This window comes from Sinocyclocheilus grahami, unplaced genomic scaffold (genome assembly GCF_001515645.1).
Source record: "Sinocyclocheilus grahami isolate Dianchi unplaced genomic scaffold, SAMN03320097.WGS_v1.1 scaffold1726.1, whole genome shotgun sequence".
In the NCBI taxonomy this organism is placed as follows: Eukaryota; Metazoa; Chordata; class Actinopteri; order Cypriniformes; family Cyprinidae; genus Sinocyclocheilus; species Sinocyclocheilus grahami.
In genome coordinates, this window is record NW_015506905.1 from 56,528 (window position 1) to 83,401 (window position 26,874).

The following is a 26,874-nucleotide window of genomic DNA, read 5'->3' on the forward strand; positions in this document are numbered from 1 at the left end:
CCAAAGCTCGTGGCCAGTGGTGTTCGGACCGGAGTTTGAACCTCTGCTTAATGATATAAACGGGAATCACCCACGAGCTCTCCCGTGAGCCATCCCAGCGCAGCGCAGGGGAAAAATTTCACTCTATCGCTTTGTTCTAAGCAATGGGGGCGTCCCGGGGCTCGAACTTTAGAATCAGCTGTGGGATGGAGTTTGCACTGAAATGGATTGTGGGAAAAAATTGTGCATGCATGTCATGTGCCTGTCTGTCAATGGGATAGAGGACCTACAATAATGTACAGTATTTGAAAAATAAAGTGTTTTTTGAACATTAAAGCATGTCAACATTTACAACTGTTACACCAAATACACAAAATAATGATCTTTAAAATAGCATCATATGACCCCTTTAAGTGACTAATTAAATGATGATTGTGCATTAGTAATGAACAGCTGCTGTTAACAAGCAGTATCATTGAAGAAAGGAGAAACACAAGAATTACATCTGACTTCAGCCACAGCCTTAGATGAAATCAACTGAAAACAAGACAACATTAAAGGCCCGTTCACAACAAGAACGATAACTATAAAGATAACTATAAAGATAACAATATTAGCATCCACACCAGCGAACGATACCGTCTGTTTATTCTAAGCGCGCATGCGTCTGCCGCTTTGAATTCTCGAGCTCGTTACAGCAGGATGGATTCTGATTCGCTTTCAGTGTTTTTATCATTCATCAGCTGGAAAAAAATCGTTCTGAAAATGATTCCAACGATATCATTTCTCTGTGCCTTTATCGTTATAGTTGTGGTGTGGACTCTGCTATTCTTTAATATTGAGAACGATTTTTAGAACTATATACTATAACTTTATAACATTATATTTTTTGGGCTGCTGTAACTGTGTTTGTAAAGCACATTTTGTTATAGCAAGGAATACCAAAAAAAGACTGCAACCAGGTGATATCGGTTTGTTACTGATACAATAGTCACCCAGATTCAGGATACAGTCTTTGCGAGGAGTTAATAATCTAAAGTTTCTAAGTATAATAGCGCTTTGATTATACAGTATAGGACCCAATAGTGTAATAATTTACGAAAGATTTTAAAAGCATGGTAAGTCTTAAGCATTTTAAATAATTGTGTCATTTAGAAACAAAGAGAAACATCAAGAATCAGTGTATGAAGCTCAACAATGGTGACAATCAAAAGCTTCATGCTGCAATGCATGCTGGGTACCTAGTCTCTGTGCAGTGAGTGCACTTTGACCTCACATTAGTATGAGCACACATTGAGGGCGCTGTGAGGTTACACTTGTAGCTCACTGTGACCTCACATTGTGACCTCATCACGAGTATCCTGGGAGCTCATGGTGACATCACTGTGAGATCAAATTGTTGTCTGGGTCACCTTACGTTCATAAAGTTATTGCAACTAAACTTTGTAAGCACAACTAACTACATTTATCAAGTTGAACATACTTAATATTCTTAATATTAAGTAAATTCTTCCTTAGTTGAATTTAATTATATTAAGTAGAATTTATATAAGTCAGTGGAAACTGGTAACTCAAAAATTTAAGTTGAACTACAGGGAACTTTTGTACTGAAAACTTAAAAATGTAAGTTCTTTACTTTTGCAAAGTTATTCCAACTAAACTTTATAAGTTCATATAACATTCAATTTCTCAAGTTGAAAATATGTAATATTCTAAGTAAATACAACTTAGAATCAAAAAGTTGAGTGAATTATTATTATTTATTTATTAATTTTTTTACAATGCAATACTATATGTTACTCATGGGTTTCGTATCTGAAAATTCTTTGAAACAGCAATTCAAAATATTAGTCCAGAACTAGGTTTCAGTGATCACGATGCATTTGGGTTCATTTATATCTGGTTTGTTAAAAAGCATCCTCAGTGGATTTTATTCGGATGTGCCACAGTAACTGCAATTTTACAAACCAGCCCGAACATTAAGTACTGTGATAGAATCTTCAGACAAGTGCTATAAAATTTCTTCATTGCAGACATGAAGAAATATACAGATGTAATCAGACGATTGTAGATATAGACTTATCTCTCTTGAAACAAAATGTACAACTTTAAAGAAATAATCATGACACGTTAATGAAAGCATCTTTTTCCTTACCAGTAATTGAGATGTATGTTTTAGCAGGTGTGTCTGGAAGGCGATCAGCTGGTATGTCAGCCTTAAAAACTAAAGGATTTTCTCCTGCTCCATTTGGGATGAGAAACAGAGAAGAACAGCAAGGTGGAGGAAGAGTCATGAGTCATATTCTGATCACATTTTGTATACTGTAAAAAATGATTCACTATATTTGTTTCAAAATATTACAAGCAATGTTATTAATGAGTTCAACACATTAGAATTAAATATAATTAATCAAATTAAATGCTAACAATTAACCATTCAAAATGAGTAAAATAGCATAAAAAATTAAGTAAAATGCAAACAGGTCACAATTCAAATAGGTCACAAAATTCTGGACTATTGATAATACCAAGAATTTTTCACAGTCCACTAAAGGAAGTAGAGCTTTTTGGTATTTTACTTTGAAATAGCCTTCTTGATCATGTTTGGGGCTCAGACACTCTTTTAGTTTAAATTAGATTAAAATACATATTTTTAGCCAAGTATTCACACAACACATCTGATAACCATGCACTCCAGTTATATGTGATGAAATAAATAATCTTTTGTCTGAAATAATATGAACAGCAGCTATGCTAAACTTTCTCCTTTTGATTTCCTGTTTCTATCTCAGGATGCCCATCCCAAGGTTATTAGAGGTTACGCCAGCTCCAGATTGAATCCAGCCTCACTTGTGAAGACTTCAGATGACGCCAACACTCACAAAGATTTCAGATGACGACAACTGTAAATGGCCATACAAAACTGACCAATATTATCCTTATATTGCCTATAAGGGTAAGTTTGATGATTTTCAACCCGCTTTGTATTATTGCAACGTCTCTAATATCTGTAAATGAAAAATATTTACTCTTTCTCTGAGTTATGTGTACCTATATGTCCCCTTTTATTTGTAAGCAGCACTCCGCAGGATGATGCAAAATGAAATGATGAGTTTTGACAAAACTAACTTTTTGCCGCATCAAAATGAAAAAATGCTGTGTTTAAAATAAATTGGGTATCTCGGAGAAAGAATAAACATTGTTCTTTTACATACATTACCAACATTGTAACAATACAAAATGGATTGAAAATTGTTGAACTTACCTTTAATAATGTTGAAGGATAGTGTTTGAACACATGACTAGAGACTTTAGTAAGATTTTATCAGAAAAGATTTTAGAAATGTTATCATGCATTTTAAAACATTTTAACTGCTTAATTATTGTTTGCCTGGTTTTTATTTTGTGTTTATGTAACTTGTATTTTTGTAACTCATGAAGATAGCCTTTGGGGGGTGAAAACTTTTCAACAGAATGAAGATGTGTAAATCTTTCTTATTTTGCGTAAATATATATATTTTTTCATTTAGTATTGCTCATCAGAAGCTACATGTTTCACAGAAGACAAAAGCTAAATTTACCCTGATCTTCAAATTGAATTTTTTTTCTCTTTTCTTAATGCATTGTGTTTCCTTCTGGAGCATCTGGAGCATCAGTGAATGTTTGAACCTTCTGTAATAGTTGTAACTGAGTTCCTCAGTTGTCCTCAGTGTGAAAAGATGGATCTCAAAATCATACAGTTATTGTTGGAAAGGGTTCAAATGCACAAAAATGCTGGAAAACAAAAATAATTTGTGGGACCTGAATGATTTTTCAGGTCCCACAAATTAGTTAGAAAACCACAAATAAGGTTTTCAAGAACAACAGGCAGTTTAACTGTTTAGGACAAACAAGGGACTCGTGAACAACTATCATTGAACAAAAATATACAGCTGTGGATCATTCAGGTAACAACACAGTATTAAGAATCAAGTAAACTTTTGAACAGGGTTATTTTTATAAATTAAACTATTATTTTCTCTTGTGGACTATATGTGAACGTCTTTTATGTGAAATATACCCTATACTGGAACAAAGTCGGTCACAAAATATTTTATAGTTAAAAAACTATACATTTTTAGGTTTATGCGAAATAAAAAGTGTTTACTGACTGAAAAATACAAAATTGAAATCTATTTTATGCCATTTTTATGTATTTTCACATTTTAAAGTCAATAAATGTTATTTTTGTGGCAAAAACCGCATCTTCATTTAACACTAAACACACAATTAACACAGTAATATTAAAATAACATCTGTGTTAAAAAATACACCATTTTATTACTCTGATTGCAATTACGGTACTGTGATTTTTACTGTAATAATACAGTATTTAATAAGTTACTGTGATTAAACTTACAGTCAGCATACTGTGGAATATATTACAGCAACTTACACAGTAAAATCCCGAGTGTTAAATTAACACTGCTCGGAGCATATATGGTCCCACTCTACAAGAGTGTTAAAGTAACTCTGAAGCAGTGTTAAAGTTAATGAGATAATTCTGTGATTAATTAAGTGCTGATTGATCATTAGTGATGAACAGCTGCTGTTAACAAGCAGAATCACTGAAGAAAAGAGAAACACAAGAACTACAACTGACTTCAGCCACAGACTTAGATGAAATCAACTGAAATAAAAGACATTAAATCTCTCAAGATCTCAGCAGAAGATGATTAATCATCTCCACAAACAGCATCACCAGCTTCATGCATTAATAACCAGTTTGACTTTATTTCTGGAGTATCTAAAACAGAGGTTCTTTATTGAGAATGAATGGTTAAGTTTTTTTTTTTTTTTCAACTTACCGTTTTTGTGAATAGTGTTTGCTTTAGCTGCCTCTTGACCCTTGACTTTTTAAATTGAATATTCTCTTTGGCTGGCACAATTGTGTGTATTAATTACATGTGTGATGACAAGGAACTTATGATAAAATAATGTCATGTGTCTGAGTCTCTGATTGAGATTTATCGTAATCTATAGTGCTTCTATGATTTCTATCTTGTTGCAGTTATATGAGACAACAACGTAAGAAAAGTGTTATTTTTGTGTCTTAAACTACTTTTATAAATATGGTTCATGAAGAGATTTCAACTCTGGCACTCATAGACAAGAAGAATCAGCATGTGAATCTCAGCAATGGTGACAAAATATTCTGATAATTTTTATGTGATTTTCGAACGTCACAAAACAAGGCAGTAAAAAGTCACAACAAAAAATAACAAAAATAAATGCAAATGGTGAAAATGAAAGAAAATATTACACAATGCAGCTGCATAATTTATTCATGTCACAAATCATGCTGGGAGCCATGGATCAGTTATGATCGGTGCACCCAGAACGTAATGGAGCATGAATCTGTCTGATGATCAAGATAAAAGCGTGGCATCAACATAATAACTATGTTATTATCAATGTCACAGCTAACATAATCTAAACATATTTTCTCTTGGCTGTTCTTATCATAATTAATGTATTTCATAAACACAGTTACAGCAACCAGAAAATGTAGTTAAAAATGCAAGGGTCAAGAGCACAACTAAAGCAAACGCTTCTCTCCACAACGGTGACTTCAAATTGTGCTATGTTCAATAAACATTAACATCTAAACCTCTGTTAATTCTTAATAAGACATTTTTAGACGCATGACAAACAAAAATTCTAACTGGTTATTAATGTGTGAAGCTGGTGATGCTGTTTGTGGAGATGATTAATCATCTTCTGCTGAGATCTTGAGAGATTTAATGTCTTTTATTTCAGATTATTTCATCTAAGGCTGTGGCTGAAGTCAGTTGTAGTTCTTGAGTTTCTCTTTTCTTCAGTGATTCTGCTTGTTAACAGCAGCTGTTCATCACTAATGCTCAATCAGCACTTAATTAATCACATAATTATCTCATTAACTTTAACACTGCTTCAGTGTTACTTTAACACTCTTTTAGAGTGGGACCATATATGCTCCGAGCAGTGTTGATTTAACACTCGGGAATTTACTGTGTACTTGCCAATTGCTGCCAACAAGTTACTGTAAATTTCACAGTAATCTTTTTACAGTGTAGTAAATCCTTTTTTACAGTGTACAGTTTTGGTGAGAAAAGAGCAGGTTGACTGTGATCTCTGGATTTGCTGGAACTTTGCTGGAAGTGCTTTTTCCCCCATAATTTTCATAATTTGCTGGAAGTATAATGTAATTTTGTAAAAACTGTATAACTGAAGTGTAACACAGTGATGTTATTGTGTGGTTCACAGTAAATCTCACCATTCTTAGCAGGATTGAGCTCCACATTTTGTCTATGTAATGGAACCAGCACACCCTCAGACTGAAAGAGAGAGAGCGTGTTAACTACCCGTGATGCTCTAGTTTATTTGTTGAAAATATAACAAACATCTATTGATCATTATGTGATGCAAATGACCAAATAAAATGAAAAGTGACAGAATTCCCATCAGACGTACCACCACCTTCAGTGGCTTTTTCACCCCATCAGTGTGGACAGAATCATATGCTGAAGCTTTCACCTCAATTATGTGATTTCCCAGTGTCATGGGAATAATCACATATGAAACGGCTATGCTGGAGTCTTTGTCAACATTTACTATCGTTCTGTATTTGCCTTTCTTACTGGCAGAGCTGCAGACATTTTCTGTCTCCATGAACTCCACACGCACCTGGTAAAAACAGGTGAAAGAGACTCAAATAAATCCAACATGAAATGTGTGATGATGAAAGATAATTCTGTTTCAGCACAGGACAGTGATTTCCCTCAGGATCCATCCATGTTGTCATTAGTAACCCAGTCAACACTTTGATCTCACAGTGATGTCACCATGAGCTCCCAGGATACTCGTGATGAGGTCACAATGTGAGGTCACAGTGAGCTACAAGTGTAACCTCACAGCGCCCTCAATGTGTGCTCATACTAATGTGAGGTCAAAGTGCACTCACTGCACAGAGACTAGGTACCCAGCATGCATTGCAGCATGAAGCTTTTGATTGTCACCATTGTTGAGATTCATACACTGATTCTTGATGTTTCTCTTTGTTTTTAAACAACACAGTTAAATCATTAGTTGTTGAGATCATGAGAGATTAATAAATGTATTTTGTATGTCCGTTGATTTCATCGTAGGCTGTGTCTGGAAGTCAGTTGTATGTTTCTAGAAGGTTCTTATAACAAAGACTGTTAGTTGAAGTGCACTAATGAGCTCACTATGTGAGAGCACTGTGATAGTGTTGAGAAACAGGATATAGAAAGTGTCGTGTCAACCTGCTCAACATTTTGAAATCACATTGAGCTCACATATTATTCACACTGTGAGGATCACACTATGAGAATGATGTGATGTCACTGTGATCGCACGTGTTGACTGGGAAATGATCTGAATTCAGCAGAAATGGTCACTACGATGAACATGGCTTTAACATATATAAAAACTTAATTTTTTATATCAAATCAGATCTACCTTCAGCTTCTTTTGGGAGTAGTTGTGAATAATGGCCTTGATTTCCAGTTGTTCTCCACGCACAGCTGAGTAAGGCATCTTGAGGTCAATGAAAAGGGTTTTAAAAACAACCATCTCCTCAGGTTCTGCCACACAGATGCCTTTAAGGAGGAACACAGACACACAGAGAACTTCTTAAAGCAGCAGATTCTGGATGCTAATGTTGTTTCTCAGAGCATGTATTCTGGGTTTGCAGCTTCACCTTACCATGTGTTGGTGACAGACTGACAGCCACAATCTGCCTGGTAGTGATAGACTGTTTCAGGTAGATCACTTTATCTGTGACTGATGTTGTTCCACTGGAATATGAGGAAGTGACAGATAGAAAATCACAGACAAGCTTCATCTCACCAGCAAAGACTGACATGATTCAGTTCAATACAATAAAGAAATACAAAATCTTACCAGTGGTTTTCTCTGCAAGTGGGTAGATCGATCTCCTCCCAAAGCCAATTCTCAGGAATGTTCGTACGTGACAAAATCATTTCAAAATCTGTATAATACTTGTCATCATCTGTTTATAGTTTTAACAAAAACAAATCATTAATCTCTCTGAGATCTGAATTTATTACCATTACTGAATTCCCAATTACTCTTTGGTCTCAGTGTTATTATTGATGTTTTTCTAAATTTGTTTTGTGTCTTTTATTTATGTCTTTGTTTCTTAACTCATATCATGTACCCAGTCAACACGTGAGATCATGCGATGATCACAGTGACATCACATCATTCTCATATGGTGATACTCACAGTGTGAGTAATATGTGAGCTCATTGTGAATTCAAACTGTTGAGCAGGTTGAGAGGAGGCAGTTCAAATATCGATAGAGGCTTTTACACGAAGTGAAAATAGCAGTATTTTTTTGTGAAATGCCATTTACACAGTGCAAATAGCTATAGATAGAATAGGAGGATATTCTGCAAATTACTTATTGCAAATAGTGTCAGTTATCTGCACATCAGCATTGTAATACATTATAAAACTGTGTGCAATAATAACGTATTGAGTGTAAATTTTAATTTTAATTCAAATTATTAAATGGATGCCACCTTATTGGGACAAAAGCCCTCCCTACACCTACACCTACCCTATACTTTATTTTCAACTTTCTGATTATTTCCTTAATTTTTATTCAAAATAAATGCTTTTCTGTTGTGATCTGAAATTTGAAAAAGGGAGAAAAAAAGTTTGCCAAAAGGCAGATTTGAACCCGGGTCGATCGCGTCAAAAGAAGCATGACACATGCTTTACTATCTACACCACTGAATCTGATGATTCATGACCATCTTTTGTAATGTTGACTATCCCAATCACACGTTGGTGGGTGGAGTTAGTATAAATAGCCTCTGCCAACAAAGGCACTTACACTTAGTGTTTAGAGAAGGGTATAACTGCAGCCTGGAGATCTCCAAATGGTGGCGGGAACTCCAAAACAGGGTGGGAGCTCCAAAATAGGGTGTGGCTTCCTCCCATTGACAGACAGGGACATGACACGCATACGCACTTTTTCCCCCAATCCACTTCGGTGCAAACTCCGCCCCACAGCTGATTCTAAAGATTTTATTGGTTGTGTCAATTAAAGTGTTGATTTCCTACACTATGCTACAAAAAATGCTAACCCTTAAACCTACCCCACACCTGACCCTAACCTTAACCAGTGAAACTGACTGCATGGCGGGATTGGCGCTGAATAGCGTGGTAAAGAAAGTTGCTGTTCAGGAGATAAACAGTTAATAAGATTATGCGATATGAGATCATTCCGTAACTCCCCAACCGGACCTCACCGGACAATGGTACCTTTTTAGTTACACCCAGCATCACTACCCCCTCCTACCCTGCAAATTTCGAGCCCCGGGACGCCCCCATTGCTTAGAACAAAGCGATAGAGTAAAATCTTTCCCCTGCGCTGCGCTGGGATGGCTCACGGGAGAGCTTGTGGGTGATTCCCGTTTATATCATTAAGCAGAGGTTCAAACTCAAGTCCGAACACCACTGGCCACGAGCTTTGGGCTCTGCTCTCACGGAGAATATTTATTTATATAGCATATTTTATTTTAGATCAACTAGAAACAATGTTTCATTTATAAAGTTTTATTTTGAACTGTAAGTCAATAACAATTGGCCGAAGCCAGAGCCAATGGTGAAAGTCTTTGCGCGAAGAGACCCCTCCCCATTTTGGAGGTTCTGCCCACTTTTGGGGTTCACGCCCCATTTGGGAGATCTCTGCAGTCATACCTACTTGGAACAGTTAAACAGTCGACCACAGAAAAAACAGCAGCACCCCCACCTATTAGAAATACCAAAAAGAGACTGCAACTAGCTGATATTGGTTTGTTATTAATGATAACAACACAATCATCACCCAGATTAAGTATGTAGTCTTTGTGAGGAGTTATTAATCTAGAGTTTCTAATTACAATAGCTCTTTGATTATACAGTATAACAATTAATGAAGGCTTTTAAAACCATGTTACATCACAAACATTTAGAACTGCTGTGGCATTTAAAAACCAAGAGAAACATCAAGAATCAGTGCATGAATCTCAACAATGGTGACAATCAAAAGATTCATGCAGCAATGCATGCTGGGTACCTAGTCTCTGTGCAGTGAGTGCACTTTGACCTCACATTAGTATGAGCACACATTGAGGGCGCTGTGAGGTTACACTTTTAGCTCACTGTGACCTCACATTGTGACCTCATCACGAGTATCCTGGGAGCTCATGGTGACATCACTGTGAGATCAAAGTGTTGACTGGGTATGTAATGCCAGGGTGAAGCCACATAAGGGCTGGTCTACACAAATTGAATATAACCTGTCAGAATAATAGTAATGGTTTGGATACAACAAGAAAAATTGCATAATTTCGATATTCACTGTGCAACATAACTCCACTTTTGTAACTTATTGCAGAGTGAATATCTGTCATGTCAGACACAAATAGCAGAGACATCCTAGCTGTATCATTAAGAGCAAATTCTGATAATGATCAAGATGATGATAACGCTATTCCAATAAACCACAATGATAGAAAAACAACATCTAATAGCAGAGATGAAGCATTTAAAGGGTTGAATAATAAGTGCTGTTTCTCACCCAGTGATCTGCGTCTTCTCTTTGAAAAGAAGGGACAATTCGGCACTAGAGAAAAATCTTTATCTATAAAATCTTATATTCAGTGAATAAAATATACTGGAATTTTTATTGAAAATGAATAAATTACAAATATGCACACATACTTGTTCTGGTGTTGGTTCCTCCTGCAGTGTTGGACTGAAACATCAGACCTGCATCAGTGAAAACCCCCATACTGTCCCTTCCACCTCCTGCCGTACAGCCGATGTCATGCTTCTCTATGACGTCCCAGATCTAAAGCAACAAAGAGTCCCTTTATAAACCAACCTCAAGCATTCAGTGACTGTTGAGATGCTGATGAAGATCCTTCACCTGAGTCTGGGTAAGTCTGTTCTTGTTAAGGACATTCACAGCCTTGTCAACCACCACCAGACCAACTTTAGCTCCAGGATCTCCAGTTATCTGCAGCTTGACCTCATCTCCTGTGCCATAGGAATACATCTTGTCCTTCACCTTAACCTGGAACTGTTATTAAAATGAAACATTAAGTCAGACCTAGATGACTGGCACATCAACTATTATTTTGTGATGGTTGACCCACCGTTCCCATGCATGTGTCTTTCACATCGACCCAGACTGAATCAGACACCACCTCAGACGAGCCCACATGATAATAAGCCACAAAACGGAAGGATGGCACCATGTCTTTGGTTACAGGCAGAGGCAGAGACACTAGAGACTGCCCTCTTCGCTTAAACCTGTCAACTTTTAAAATCTGACCTTTACTTAAGATCTGAAAATGAGGCAGGCGAGAAAATAAAATACATGAATTTATTCATAAGATTCAAACTTGAACAAAAGCTATACACAAGCTTTTTTAAAATCAATAATATCCCCTGCAAACAAGCCTGCACTGGCCCTTTATGGGCTGCCAGCGCAGGGCCCCTGAGAATTTGCTCATTGGCAAAACGTCGGCCCCTTAGCACTGGCCCTGCACGGGCAGCCCTCACTTAGCCTCCAGGAAGCCTTAGCGCTGTTTTATTGAAAATAATAAAGTTTGAAGTCACCATTATGGAGTTAAGTGCTTGCTTTAGTTGGGCTCTTAAACCTTGCTTTCTTAATTTTAATGTTTCTCTGGCTACTATAACTGTGTGTTTCTGAAACACATTTGTTATAGCAAAAGTTGTGAGAGAACAAACTGATCAGATGGTGATGGATACTTATTGATCATTCAATCATCATGTAGTTTTCTGATGTCACCCAGAGTTTGAGGTCTGAGAACATTATTCAGTTTTAATAATTTCACCACTGTTGAGGTTCATATGCTGAATCTTGATATCTGTGTGAGTCTACATGATCCAATCCAAATAATTTCTGCAAGTTTCATGCATTTGTATTGTAGGGCTACTATTATGTGAATTAATTAAATCTAAATAATGTTCTCAGAGATCAAACCGTGGGTGACATCAGGGCATCAGGCCACTATGTGATGACTGAATCATCAGATCAGTTTTTCTTCTAGCAACTTTTGCTATAACAAATGTGCTTCAGAAACCCACAATTACAGCAGACCAAAAAAACTTAAGATAAAAAGTCAAGCGTCAGGAACCAAACTAAAATCAAGCAAGCGCTTACCTCCATAATGGTGACTTAAAACTTTATTATTTTCAATAAAACAGCACTAAGGGCTTCCTGGAGGCTAAGTGAGAGCTGCCCGTGCAGGACCAGTGCTAAGAGGCCAACGTTTTGCCAATGAGCAAATTCTCAGGGGCCCTGCGCTGGCAGCCCTTAGTGGGCCCGTAAAGGGCCAGTGCAGGCTTGTTTGCAGGGTCTGCATGAATGATGATGATGATATGACTGTTTCTCACCATGTATGTGTAATCCTGATCTTTGACTCCTGGACTGTGTCCAGTGTTCAGAAAGACTTTCATTTGATCACCGATCTGAAGCTCTGCAGCATCACTAAAGATGTGCAGGTAGTTGTCAGAGCCGTCTTTGGGAATGTAGGCCTGAGCCGTCATCTTCTTCACTGCCTGCTGTTCATCGCTTAATTGTCGATATTTGGTCTTTGCCTGGAAAAAAAATACATTGTTTTCTGATGTGCTGTGAATATGCTCCACTGCTTGATCAACATTTGTGATCTATTTTATACTAGATCCCCAGTGAAACTGACTGAACATCAGTGCTATTGAGATGGCAAGTCTTACAGTGATCTCTAGTGTAGAAGATCCTCCCAGAGTGTTGATGGTAGCCTTTGCAATGCCATTGGCTCTTGTTCGACCTTTGACCCCTCCTGGATTGATCTCCACTTCCACATTTTCAGCAGGTGTTTGGTCAGGATTTGTTACATAGATCTTTTATAGAACCCAGACCAAAAAAATAAATAAAATAAAATATATAAAAACAATATTTAGAATATAAATATAATTATTTTATATTGTTGAAATTCTCAGTTCCTATAACCCTTCAGGTTCTCAACTATCTTGTCAATGTTTTATACCGAGACGTCGAAGGGCATTCCAGGTTTGAAGAATTGTGGTGTTTTTTTGAAGTGGATGGTGTATGATGACGTCACAATCTGAATGCCTCTCCTTTCTGCTTCCACCATTTCACTGCCTGAAACACTCAAGCGATTAGCTTCTCACATTCAATCACACACATGCATGTAAACATGCATACAGATGTACAGTATCTGTTGAGTCTTACCACTTTCTGTTAAAACACTGACTGAAAACCAGATTGATCGTCCAACCAGCTGGCTAATGTTCAGAAAGGTTTCAGTGATCATCTGATTGGTCAGTTCTGCAGTACCTGCTCCTTTCAGGATCTATTCATATATGAGAAAGACATTAACACCAGTCTACAAGATGCAGCAATAAGCTATTAAACTATTTATTTAGATTCTCCTCTAGGTGACGAGAAATGACATTGATCCCAACTTGTAAGATAATGTCTCTCACCTGAACTTTTTGCCGAGATGTAGGAATCCTTATTTTCTTCTCACCGTTCATCACACCAAACACCACAAATGCATTTCCATCCACCTTCTGTCCAAACAGGTACCTATAAAAGCACATTCAATTTATGCTGTAAAACTTAATGGTGACGATGGCTGTCCCTGATCCACATCCACTACATTACATAGAATAAGAGCAGCTTTGGCAATTTCTTCTCGTGTTGAGAAAGTCATACAGGTTTTAAACATGCGGGTTAGTCATTTTTAAAATATATATAATACACATATATATATTTGCGATATATCCCGTTTGGAATGCACCGACAGTTGTTTGGTCCCCTACACCCTTCAACCCTTTTGAAGCTCTCACTCCGGAGGGTAAACCCTTTGAAGGAATTAGGGCATAGGGATGAGCCCTTCCGATTGGAAAGCAGGATATGTGTGCTCATACTAATGTGTGGTCAAAGTGCACTCACTGCACAGAGACTAGTTACCCAGCATGCATTGCAGCACAAAGACTGCATACTGAATATGGGTGAAGATTGTGTTGTTATCATCAATAACAAACCGATATCACCTGGTCGCAGTCTCTTTTTGGTATTCCTTGCCATAACATTTTTTTTTCTTTTTTCTTTATATCACATTACTGAGACAAGTACGTTCTTTCATAAATACATATCATACAATCATATAATTTAACCAATCTGTTACCCTTTGTCCTTTCTTTGTCTATTTATAAGAGTTAACCGATCTTTAAGACCATATTGAAATAGGGGTACACTTGGTATGTTCCATAACTTATCGGTTACATTGACTGACAATTTCTGTCCATCTCTTAAAATGTAATCCCCTATGCATTTTAAACTTGATGTAATTACTGATTTAACTGGGATCTCATATTTCTGAAAAACACAAATATTCCTAGATTTCCATAGCGCTTCTTTAAAGGGGTCATATGATGCTGCTAAAAAGAACATTATTTGGTGTAATGAAATGTGTTCAAAAACCTCATTATTTTCCACATACTGTACATTATTGTTTCTCCTCTATGCCCCGCCTTTCTGAAACGTGTCGATTTTTACAAAGCTCATCGGTATGAAAAAGCGAGGTGTGCTGTGATTGGCCAGCTATCCAGAGCGTTGTGATTGGCCGAATACCTCATGCGTGTGACGGAAATGTTATGCCCCTACCACATTGTGATGATGCCCTGTCAGGCCGGAGCGATGATTCAATAACATGAAAACCCATTATAAACGAGGCATTCGTTGCATCCAGTGGGAACATAATTATAGATTATCATGACCTATACTGTCTTTTTACGCGTTGCGTTGCATCGCGCCGCGTAAACATAAAACCATGTCTGCATTTGTGATCGGAGAAATGACAAACAACAAGCCCTACTCTACACTGCCCAAAAAACTCACTTTAAATATTTAAAAAAACGTACTTACAGTCTTGAAGTCTGAACAGCCGGCATTGTAGTCTACCAGGATCAGTAAACAGTCCTCCATAAAATGTGCTGCACACATCTGAATATTTGGATTGAAGTGTTCTGGAACAGTGTTGTAAATACAACTTAACAAATCTTCCCCCATAGTGATGTCGATATGTGGGGGCGTGTTAGAACGAACCGTTTTAGGTAGGTGTGGCTGACTCTTAACTTTTATAAAGAATATCTCTTTGGATTTGAGACTTTAGTCTTTGCAACTTTACAGATCTTCTTTATGCACCAAGAGCTTGTAACACTCCAAAGAGAAAGGAAAAATTCATATGACCCCTTTAAAAACATTTATAATTGCCCACCACCATATTCATTTTTTACAATGAACCTTTTCCAATTCTCCATACCAAATATTACCTTCACTTGGCACTCTGTACAAATTATATAACCATAATCGAATAGAAACCCAAACCTTCTGGGCATAAGCACATTCCCACAAACAATGTTGTATTGTCTCTTCTTCCCCACAGTTTGCTCTAGGACACAAAGAAAAACGAGAACAGCCTCTCCTCTTCAAAAAGGCCCGAGTAGGTAAACAGTTTTGTACAGCTTGCCGTGCAATATCCTTATGGCTATTAAACAAGAAATCATCATTCACATTCTTCCAAACCATAATACATTCTGATTCAATGAGACGACCTACAGGAGTCATCTTAAATAAAGATGGGGATAACTTTTCCTCTATTAACTGTCTATTTAAACTCCCAATCTGAATGTTAGACCAAGATGTTCTCTTTAATATCTGCAACATTTTATTATACATAACTGGTCTAGTTTCTGCATAAGGAGCATTTTGAGGTATTCTCTTATTCAAAATTCTCCCCACTTGTCGGCCTACCCAAAACTTCAGGAAAAAACTGCTAGAATTAGCCACTTCTTCATTTAGGCAAGATTTCAATACAGGAAAGAGAAACATAGCATGCAATTTGGCTTGTATATCGGGGGCCGCTAATCCTCCTTTCTCGATTTTTCTACATACAATTTCTCGTTTCAACCTCTCCTGATTAGAGTTCCATAAAAAAACAGATCTTTTTCTTTACTGAATTTAAAAACCATCTTGGGGCTGGCATGGTTGCCGCTTCAAAAGTAAGAGATGCTATAATCTCTGCGTTAATTATTAACACTTTATCCCTAAAACTAAGATTTCTTTCCTCCCACTGTTTTATTTTCCACTCTATTTGTTGTATCCTGGCATTCCAATTCCTTTCTTCCATATCTCTACACCACACCATCCCTAATATTTTAATGGCTTTGTCTTGGATTTTCAATCCAAAGTTTAATTTGGGTTCTATCCAATTTAAGTATAAAATCTTACTTTTACTTATTATTTTCCATACAAGTCGCCAATGTGAAAAGCTCACATAACTGTAATGCTCTTTCTACTGAATGGTTGTTCAAAAGTAACAGGGTGATATAGTCCATATAAAGTGAAAATTTTGCTTCCTTACCTAATAAGCTCCCTGGTATTATTAATCCTTTCAATTCAGAACTCTGCCTAATAGCTTGAGCTAATGGTTCTATGGCTAACACAAAGAGTAAAGGAGATACACCACATCCCTGTCTCACTCCTGAACGAACGATAACAGGTGGTGATAGATGGCCATTCACCAATATGCGACTCTGACATCCAGTGTATAATAAATTGATCCATCTAAGAATTGATTCCCCAAAACCATAACTCTGTAACATTTTACGTAAGAAAATGTGATCTATGCTATCGAAGGCCTTTTCTAAGTCCAATCCCACAACACATAAAGGTAATTTACGATCCTGTGTGTAAAGGAAAGTATCTCTTATTAATGACAAATTCTGATGTAAGGATCTACCTTTTACCCCACATGTTGGTTCGTTTCCGATTAGGCTTACCATACTGGGTTGGGGTCTAAAAAAATGCTTTTGACAATATCTTCACATCAGTGCCCAGCAAGGACAAAGGGTGCAAATTCTTTAGATCAGATTTATCTCTCTTTTTGAATAACAAAGAGACAATACCCTCTATCAATGTTGGGGGAAGTACACCTAGACTAAAACTTCCTTTAAACATTTTCAGCATTGTCTCACTTAACTCCTCCCAAAATGTTTCATAAAATTCTTTGGGCAGGCCGTCTACCCCTGGACTTTTATTACTTTTCATACTCTTTAATGCTTTTGTAAGATTGTTAATCGTGAACTCTTTATCCATCTCAGTTGAAACATTTTGTTCAACAACACTTTTAAAAAGGAAATCACCCATAACCCTCTCATCTATTTTATTTTCAGAGTAAAGGTTTTGATTAAATGAGTGGATATATGAAATTAGATCCTCTGTTTCAGTTATGGCTTCATTATCTTGAAGCACTTTCCTTAAAAAAGTATTGGGTACACTTTTCATTTGATTCAATATGGTGTATTCTACTTATAATAAAACTCATACTTCGGTCCACGTAAATGTCTGAAATTAATTTTTTAAGTCTCATAATATCATCTACCACATTAAAACCTGACTGGGCCATGTATAGAATTGATGTAATTTCTTTTGATATAATTTACATTTAAAAAAAGCTTCTTTCCTTTTAATTTTTCTACCCTCTCTTATAAAGAATGTATTTTGTTCTAATTTTAAAGTTTTCCCACCATTCACCAACCGACTCATACTATAAACTTTTCCATTTAATCATTTTTTCTTTATATCGGGTTACAACTTCCTGGTTGTCCAATAAGCTAGTATTTAATTTCCATAACCCAGTACCTTTCACTCTTATCCCTCCAAAAACCAGCTCAGCATCCACCTTGGCGTTGTCAGAGAAAAAAAAGTTTAGTTTATCCCTGAATTCAGTACTGTTATTTGAGGTGAAGTAAACAAAATCAATTCTGGAAAAGCTACGACCATTTGACCAACTGTTCCCAGGACTATCTGGGTGTTTAAGTCTAAAAGTATCTACTAAACCAAAATCTTTTACTAAACTGATTAATTCTTGAGAACTTGAATCCAGTGAAACATTTTAACTAGATTGTCGATCACTCTGGCTTAAAGGACAATTAAAATATCCTAATATAATCTCTTTCCCACAAATCAATAAAGGTGACAGTGCTTTCAAAGCTTCCTTTCTACCTTGTAGATCCACTGAAAAATATACATTAATCACACGAAAACAAAGGTTATTACATTTTACATCCACATATATTAATCTCCCATTTATAACCTCTCGTGTTTTAAGAACTTTCAAGGAATTACCCTTCAAAGGTATACTAATACCAGATCTATTATTATTATCCCCAGACCACACTGATTGACCACATATTCACCTATCTTCTAGATTTTTATAATCCTGTTTAAAAGGAATATTACAATCCTGAAGTAAACAAATATCATGACCTGCATTACAGAAATATGAAAAAAAAAACAAGCACATTTTACTGGATCCATAATACCTCTTGTATTGATTGAGGCTACAGATAGAGAGGTCATTCAGTGCGAATTAAGAGGAAGGAAAGGGGGGAACCGTCATTAGGGGGATTCCATTTTACTCTTCAATCTTTTCCTCTTTTTCTTTTTACTCTGCATTTCCATTCCTTTTGGAAATAATTCTTTGTTCATTTTTGTAGTGGAAGAAAAGGCAGACATTTCACTAGAATCAAGAAAGGGAGTTGAATTGGAAGATAAGGATGACCAATTAGGTGAATCCTCCTGATCCTGGATTCCCCGTGGAACATTAGTGATTGGTGAGGAATTTCTTACTTCCTCTAATGAATCTCCTAGTGGAGAGGAGTCCGACAGTAGAGGCAAAGATGTTGGCAGTGATGCTAAGGCATCAAGTAGGATGTTCCGATTAAAGAACTGAGAATTCTGCTCTGGGGAAGGTTGACCCAAGGGAGGGAAATCTACAAGAGAGCCCAGCTCGTTCAGCTCTCAATGTGAATCGTGCTCCCATGGGAGGATTTCTTCAGATTCTACATCCCTTTTCCTGTCCTCTTCACCTGAATTTGAGAGTGAGGGTCGTCTCGAAGTTATCCCGGCACACTGCTCCTCCATAATGTCTGGAACTACAGACTGACGGTCTCTGAAAATGTCCTCCTCCATGTCGGGTTCTTCAGGGAGGTTTATATCCCCTTCCCGGGTCTCCCCAGGTTGCTGACTATTTTTATTTGCATATGCAGATGCACAGTCCCGAAATCTGTGATTAGTTGCCCCACACAAATTACAATTCATGGGTACAGTGCAAGTCTTTGAGACGTGGCCGTGGTTTTTGCAGTTTCTACAAAAGACAGATTCACATTGGGCTGCGAGATGGTTCAAATATCCACATTTCCTACACTCCTTGGGTTGGCCATTGTAGAACACAAAGCCTCTAATAGAGCCTAATTGGATCATGGACGGCAGGTGGGAGAGCTCACCTTTCTCGTTAGTTCTCAAACGAACATGGAATCTTGAGGCTCCTGTCTTAACTCCATCTTCATCTTTAATTTGAAAAGCTTTTGTAACTAAGCAATGCAATGAAAGCCACGTATAAATATCATCAAGCTTAATCCTCTCTGAAAACATCACCACAGTCACTATTCTGAGTTTTCTCTCAGATTAAATCTCAATTAATTTTGCAGTATCCTTCTGCTAAAAGTCAGACGGTTTACTTCCAGGTCCTCCAATTATACAAATTGTTCAGCATTCTGACCCTCAAAAGAAAATCAATTCATAAAAATGCATTAAAGAAAAGTCTTTGAACCCCCAAAACCACAGTTTAATGGGGGAAGGCCCTTGGTGAACCACCTTCTTGATCATGGCATCTCTCCTGCCAGATAAGCCATAACAAATGTCTTACAAACACAGCTACAGCAGCCCAAAAGTAAATGTTATAAAGTCAAGGGTCAAGAGCCCAACTAAAGCAAACACTGGTCACCTTGGTGGTAACATCAAATGAAACAGACATCATCATCTAAATCTCTGTTAATTCTTAATAACTGCTTTTGCAGATGTCTGACAGAAATAAAGTCAGTCTGGTTAATAATGAGTGAAGCTGGTGATGCTGTTTGTGGAGTTGTTTAATCATTCTCTGCTGAAATCACGAAAGATTTAATGTCTTTTGTATTTCAGTTGATTTCATCGAAGGCTGTATCTGGAAGTCAGTTGTATGTTTGGACAAAAAGCTGTTAGCTGAGTGTGCACTCATGAGCTCAGCATGTGAGAGCACTGTGATATCACTGTGATAGTGTTGAGAAACAGGATATAGAAAGCCTCCTCAGTGACTGATATTTGAACTGCCTCCTCTCAACCTGCTCAACATTTTGAATTCACAATGAGCTCACATATTACTCACACTGTGAGTATCACACTATGAGAATGGTGTGATGTCACTGTGATCATCGCGTGATCTCACATGTTGACTGGGTTGTCTAGTCTTATGCAAAGTATGCTGCTGCCAAATATAAACCATAAAATCAAAGTAAAATATCCTAACCTAAATAAACCGAAAAAACACTGTTATTTTACCTGAATTACTATGACCAAACACCTTCACCTTTAAAAAAAAACATTAATAAATAGGCTAAATAAAAGAAAATGTTCAAATGAATGGCAGCAGCGGCTGCCAAACAAAAATAAATAAACAAATAAAATAAATAAATAAATAAATAAAAACGTAAATTTAAAGTATATCCTAATTTGGATAAACTGTAAAATACTTATTTTATTATTTCTGTATTTCACAGGTATTTTCTAAATTATTGTAATCAAATACCTTCACGTCACTGTAAAATGAACCTAAAACACCTAAAAAAGGCATACCCAATTAGTAAATTGCATGCTGTTCTTGATTTGGAGTATATGCATGGTTTTGGTCTCTTTTGAAAGGTATGTATGGTTACCATTGTGTTTTTGAGGTTACCTTTTTTTTTTTTTTGAACGCTAACAGGTTAAAACGGTAAAAACAAAAGAAAAAAAAGGTCAAATTTAAGTGAATAAAGTACAAAAAAAAAAAAAGACTGGTAGCAACAGAAAATTAAACACTAACAGATCTCTCTAGATCTCAGCATCTTCACTTATTACAAACCAGTTTACTTTATTTTATACAAAAGTTATTATTGAGAATCAACAGAGGTTTAGATGGTGCTGTTTTTATTGAAAAGCATAAAGGTTGAAGTCACAGTTATGGTGGACAGTGTTTTCTTTAGTTGGGCTCTTGACCCTTGGTTTTATCCATTCATCAGTTTTTCTTTGTTTGTTTTAGCATGATGTGTTGATGTGTATTTATTATTGCGAAAGGACAATAAGAAATACTCTGATTTGATGATGTTGGTCAGTTATTGACAGAGGTGTAAAATCTAGGAGTCAGAAAGTAAAAGTCCTGCCATATGATTGTTCCACCCATGAATTCAACAGCTGATTTCACCAGATTATGAACCAAGTCATTCCTTTCAAGTAAATCCCATGTCCGCAAACAGTTAAAGTTACTGAGATAATTAAGAGACAAATTAAATGATAATTGCGCATTAGTGATGGACATCTGCTGTTATTGAGAATTACAGCGTATCAGATGTTGATGTTTTATTGAATGAAACTATGTCTCTATCATGGAAACCAGAGTTTGTCTTTCACAGGCTCTTGCTCCTTGACTAATGTGTCACACACAGACATCAAGAACCAGCATATGAATCTCAGCAATGGTGACAATCAACAAATAGTATCATGCTGCAATGCATGCTTGGTAACACCATAGTAAAAACTCCCATCATGCACTGCAGTATGACAAAATTATTGCTACCACTGTTGAGGATCATATGATAAGTGTTCATGTCTAAAAGCCTGTGTAGCTGGTACCCTTTTATTCTTCAATATTGAAGTATTACAGTGGTATTTGTTTAATCTGATTTTTTTTTGCTCATCAGTAATAGCTGAGTGTCTGTCAATAAACCTACCATAGAGATCACTTCATGATGTTCATTAAACATGAGTTACAGGCCGAAAACAAGCTCATCTGCTACTTCAAAGTTTGATTCAGCAATGCACAAATATTTGCTGTGAAACCATATTGTAATTGCTTAGAAGCAGATTATTTTGAATTCCTAAAAGGGTCGAGACAAACTAAATCAAACCTTGACCACAATTATGGCATCATCATGTTATATTTTCTTTTCGTTTCTTGACCAATAAAACATCAACATCTAAACCTCTGTCAATTCTCAGTAAGAGATTCTGCAGACATAAAATAAAGTCAGTCTGGTTAGTAATGAGTGGAGCTGGTGATGCTGTTTGTGGAGTTGTTTAATCAGATCTTGAGAGAATTATTTTTTTTTCTTCAGTTGACTTCATCTAAGGCTGTGGCTGAAGTCAGATGTAGTTCTTGTGTTTCTCTTTTCTTCAGTGATTTTGATTGGTACCAGCAGCTGTTCATCACTAATGATCAATCATCATTTAATTAGTCACTTAATTATCTCATTAACTTGAACTCTTTGAGGACTTGGGATTTGACTCGAGACTTGCTTGTGACTTGAAAGGAATGACTTGGTCCCATCTCTGATCTCCTGGCAGAAAAACTGGGCCAATTAGCAAATCCAGGTGATTGGAACAAAATACTGTGGAGGACTTTTACTTTCTGAACCTGGATTACACCTCTGTTATTGATGATAATTTAGTCATCATTGTGACCTGATTTAGCCCGTTTGATTTGATTTAATGTAGCCTTGCAACACTACTGTATCAGTATTAGGGCAATGTGATGTTCTGACTCTTTCTTTATTCATTATACAAAATTCGATTCTCAGACTTTTTTCATTATTCTATGTTTTTTATTTCTTCTGCAGAAACCTCACCGATGGTGACGATCAACAAAGTTATTTGAGATGTTATTTGTTTTGTGATGTTCAGAGTTAATCTGTTTATCTGAAAAATGTGTAACCACTGTTGAGGTTCATAAGCTGATTCTTGATTTCTGTGTGAATTTACCTAGTCCTACCAAAATATTTTCTGATCAGATATAAGTTTTTTTCCATTCTTTGTCACAGCAAAGATATGTCAGACACAGTTTAAAATTCAAAGTGAAACTCACTGAAAAACACATTTAGGGTCAAGAGCGCAACAAAAGCAAACACTGACCACCATGATGGTGACATCTAAATTTATGACATCTAAACACCAACATCTAAATTTATTAATTCTGTTTTATATGATAGAAATAAGGGCAAACTGGTTTGTAATAAGTGAAGATGCTGAGTTCTAGAGTGATTTATTAGTGTTAATGTTCTGTTGGGATTTTGTGAGGTTTTCGTTGTGCTGAGGAATAGAACTTGTGCTTCAGTCTAGCAGAAGCACAGGAAACATTGATGTTATACTGCATGTTGTTTTATTCAAAAGCAGTAATTGTGTAGTTGCTGAAGCAGTAAGATATAGTTACATTATTTCATGCATGCTGTTTCTGGTTAACTGCTAGAGATTCATGTTTTGCAATGAATTTGTTTGTTGTTAATAATTCAGGAAAGACCTGTAAAACAACAGTGTTTTTCTGTTGATGTTTTTTTTTATTAGTAGTATTATTTAAATTAGGATGTATGTATGTGTATATATTGACTATTTTTTTTTTGTTCGTTTTGTTTTTTTTTACAGTTAAGGTGTTTGATCCTAACAATTCAGAAAATATCTTTAAAATAACATTGTTTTTGTGTAAAAAAAAAAAGGTTAAAGTTTTTTGCACTTTATTTAAATTAGAATATTTTACATTAATCTTAGGGTTTTTGTTTGGCAGCCGTAACTTTTTTGATCCACTTCTAAGGTTGAAGATGTTGATGTTTTATTGGTTAAAATGATGGCACCATCATGGAGATCAGTGTTTGCTTTAGTTGTGCTCTTGACCCTTTTCAGAATTTAAGAGTGGTCTGCTGTTATGTAATTACAATATTGCATTACAACAAACAGTTCTGCATTTGCACGTTAAATGCTTGAGAAAGTAGTTTAAACGACTCACTTAAGTGAATGTCGATAAGGTGTTTTGCGTTGGTATACAGACTAATATTCAGCTGTTGCACAACCTAAAACATAAGATTCTTAAATATTGGAAAAATAAATATTATGTTGCTCAGGCTTTTAGACATGGACACTTATCATATGTTCCTCAACAGTGGTGACAATAATTATTCATACTGCAGTGCATGATGGGAGTTTTTACTATGGTGTTACCCAGCATGCATTGCAGCATGAAGCATTTTGTTGATTGTCACCATTGTTGAGATTCATATGCTGGTTCTTGATGTCTGTGTGTGTCTAAATGACTGTAGAGTTCGAATATTCAGAATTAAATTTAATTCACTATAACTGTTGAAATAATACTCTCATTGTATGCTGTAATTTAACAAGAACGGTAAGTCAAAACCGCAACAAGCTAGCTTGGAAGTAATCTGGTTAGCCCCTGATGATTACCTCATAATTTGTTATGGCTATCAGCTGCTCTCTGCAATGCACTGATCTCACTGCTTTTCAACACCTCATGTGTTATTATAAAGAGTAAGCTAATATGAAACTTCAAGGGTCAAGAGCACAACTGAAGCAAACACTGATCTCCATGATGGTGACATCATTTTAACCAATAAAACATCAGCACCTGATCCTCTGTAATTCTCAATAACAGCAGGTGTTCATCACTAATGCACAATCATCATTTAATTAGTCACTTAATTATCTCATTAACTTTAACTCTTTGAGGACTTGGGATATGACTTGAAAGTCCCACCTCTGCTAAATAACATTACCAGAGATCAGCCTCTGTATGACCTCAATGAATCAGGTCACTACATAATGATTGAATAATCAATAAATATACATCACCATCTGATCAATTTGTCCTCTCACTACTTTTGAAACACACAGTTATAGCAGCAAATTCTCAGGGGCCCGTAAAGGGCCAGTGCAAGCTTGTTTGCAGGGTTGTCTTTGTTCAATTGAAAGTTAAACTATCAGGACAAGTTTTGGTTGCACAGAGGTACATTATTTTATAGTTTACATAAAACCTCTTTTAAATCACTATATGCTTACACATTAAAGATTGATTTTGAATACAATAAAAATATTTTTGTCTTACTTGGCTTCAATGTCGACTGTCAGACTCTGGTCATCCACATAGAAGAATGACTTACTGGGTTTTAATTTCACTTCAAATACTGGAAGCACTGAAACCAAACCAGAGAAAAGACACACAAATAAATCAATACATTCCTTGACTTATCATTTTCTTACACAACAAGAGTTTAAAGACACAGATCTCACTGTATTGTTTGACCTCAAAGTCTGCAGTAAATGTCTTCTGAGGAGTGTTTGTGAACTGTGTCACCACCTTCCAGATCCCAGAGCTGTGCAACATTCATAAATAAGCATTATACAATAGACTACATCAGCATTATAACACAGATCACGTTTACACATATTTGATAGTTGTTTGTAGATAAATTCAAAAGATATTATCCTGAGGCAGACACCATGGATCATTGGAAATGAAATCCAGTCAGTTCACTAGGACTGAGCAGGATCAATCGTGCAGTGTTTTTCACACATGAACACACCTGGCAATCTCAGGAATGGCATATTCTCCGGACTTCATCCCTTTGACTGGAAATATCTTCTCTGATGAAACGGTGATGCCTTGTGGATTCTTCAGAAACAGAAATCAACATTAACACTGCGACTGCTGAGATCATCAGTGCACTGATGGCCATTACAGATGAAATGTCATGAGAGAGAGAGAGAGTGAGTGAGTGAGTGTGTGTGTGTGTGTGTGTGTGTGTGTGTGAGAGATCAAATAACAGTGTGTACCATGATTTCCACTTTGATTCCAGACTGACTGAGTGGTTTCATGTTGGGCATCAGAGAGAAAATTCTGTACTGAACTGCAAAAGAGCTCAAAGCAAAAACTGAAATATGAGTTCTGCTGGTTTTATTTTCTGCAGATACAAACCCCGATAAAAGCAACAGTCAGTTTAATAATAAACAGAATACTTTAATGTTGTTGTAACACATTTGAAGTTCACATTGTGCATTAATACACTCTATAGCTGTCATGTTTTCAGCACTTAATCATACCTGTGCTAGCAGGTGTGTAGATGGGCTTGTCTGTTTGTACAAATATATATCCAGACTGGAATGAGATCATGACTACTTTCTCCAGAGTGGTGGATGGAAACTGAGCTTGTAGATACACATACTGCTTCTCCAGAGGATCGTCAGAGAAATACTGTTGATCATCAGGAATCTACAGGACAGATAATCAGTCATCCTGAATTATATCTGATAATAAAAGAATGAGAATGAGACATCAATGCACTGTAATTACTGCACTCTCACCTTTATTTCTGTAAGGATCTGGAAATTGTTGTCTGCAGTCAGTCTCACTGATTTAGACAGTATCTCCAGGTTCTTCTTCAGATTTGTAACTATGATCTTCACATTGACAGCTGCTCCAGAGTAATCCTGAGCCTCCACAAACACGTTCTCTGAGGAACCCACCCTCAGCAAGTTAGGAGCTGACAGAACATACCTGAGGAGATCAGATCAGAGCGTTTGAGAACAGATCTATTAGTGACTCCATGAACAAACAGTGTGTTTGATACTCACAGAGGGTCACATAGTGTGAGGAGCGGTGAGGAGAGCAGAACAACAGTCAGAAACGGCAGCTTCACATCCATCCTGTCTGTCTGTGTGTCTCTTCCTGTGAGCGTCTGTGAACCTGCAGCAGCTCAGATTTATACCCGCCTCCACGACCCTCAGAGTCCAAACTCTTGGACTTGGAATTGGTCTGTTTGCATTTCCTGCTGTTTGGAATCACTAACACACACACACACACACACACGCACACACACACACAACCATAT

General features: G+C 36.6%; 1 protein-coding gene across 1 annotated transcript in view; it reads right to left on the reverse strand.

The window, feature by feature from the left end:
• LOC107572269 (complement C3-like) overlaps nucleotides 1–26,706 on the reverse strand; it is a 64,038-nt gene extending 37,332 nt beyond the window's left edge. Inside the window, exons 1-22 of the mRNA XM_016258692.1 lie at nucleotides 26,618–26,706; nucleotides 26,348–26,540; nucleotides 26,087–26,255; nucleotides 25,820–25,893; nucleotides 25,570–25,658; nucleotides 25,277–25,359; nucleotides 25,092–25,179; nucleotides 13,555–13,657; nucleotides 13,301–13,421; nucleotides 13,095–13,210; nucleotides 12,802–12,948; nucleotides 12,463–12,666; nucleotides 11,196–11,387; nucleotides 10,967–11,119; nucleotides 10,759–10,888; nucleotides 10,616–10,660; nucleotides 7,924–8,032; nucleotides 7,726–7,817; nucleotides 7,480–7,619; nucleotides 6,472–6,684; nucleotides 6,275–6,335; nucleotides 2,135–2,218 (exon numbers count right to left, since the gene is read on the reverse strand). Of these exons, the coding sequence (XP_016114178.1) occupies nucleotides 2,135–2,218; nucleotides 6,275–6,335; nucleotides 6,472–6,684; nucleotides 7,480–7,619; nucleotides 7,726–7,817; nucleotides 7,924–8,032; nucleotides 10,616–10,660; nucleotides 10,759–10,888; nucleotides 10,967–11,119; nucleotides 11,196–11,387; nucleotides 12,463–12,666; nucleotides 12,802–12,948; nucleotides 13,095–13,210; nucleotides 13,301–13,421; nucleotides 13,555–13,657; nucleotides 25,092–25,179; nucleotides 25,277–25,359; nucleotides 25,570–25,658; nucleotides 25,820–25,893; nucleotides 26,087–26,255; nucleotides 26,348–26,540; nucleotides 26,618–26,688 (2,677 nt within the window). The 5' untranslated portion in view covers nucleotides 26,689–26,706. The remainder of the gene's footprint in view (nucleotides 1–2,134; nucleotides 2,219–6,274; nucleotides 6,336–6,471; nucleotides 6,685–7,479; nucleotides 7,620–7,725; nucleotides 7,818–7,923; nucleotides 8,033–10,615; nucleotides 10,661–10,758; nucleotides 10,889–10,966; nucleotides 11,120–11,195; nucleotides 11,388–12,462; nucleotides 12,667–12,801; nucleotides 12,949–13,094; nucleotides 13,211–13,300; nucleotides 13,422–13,554; nucleotides 13,658–25,091; nucleotides 25,180–25,276; nucleotides 25,360–25,569; nucleotides 25,659–25,819; nucleotides 25,894–26,086; nucleotides 26,256–26,347; nucleotides 26,541–26,617) is intronic.
• Between the last annotated feature and the right edge of the window lie 168 nt (nucleotides 26,707–26,874).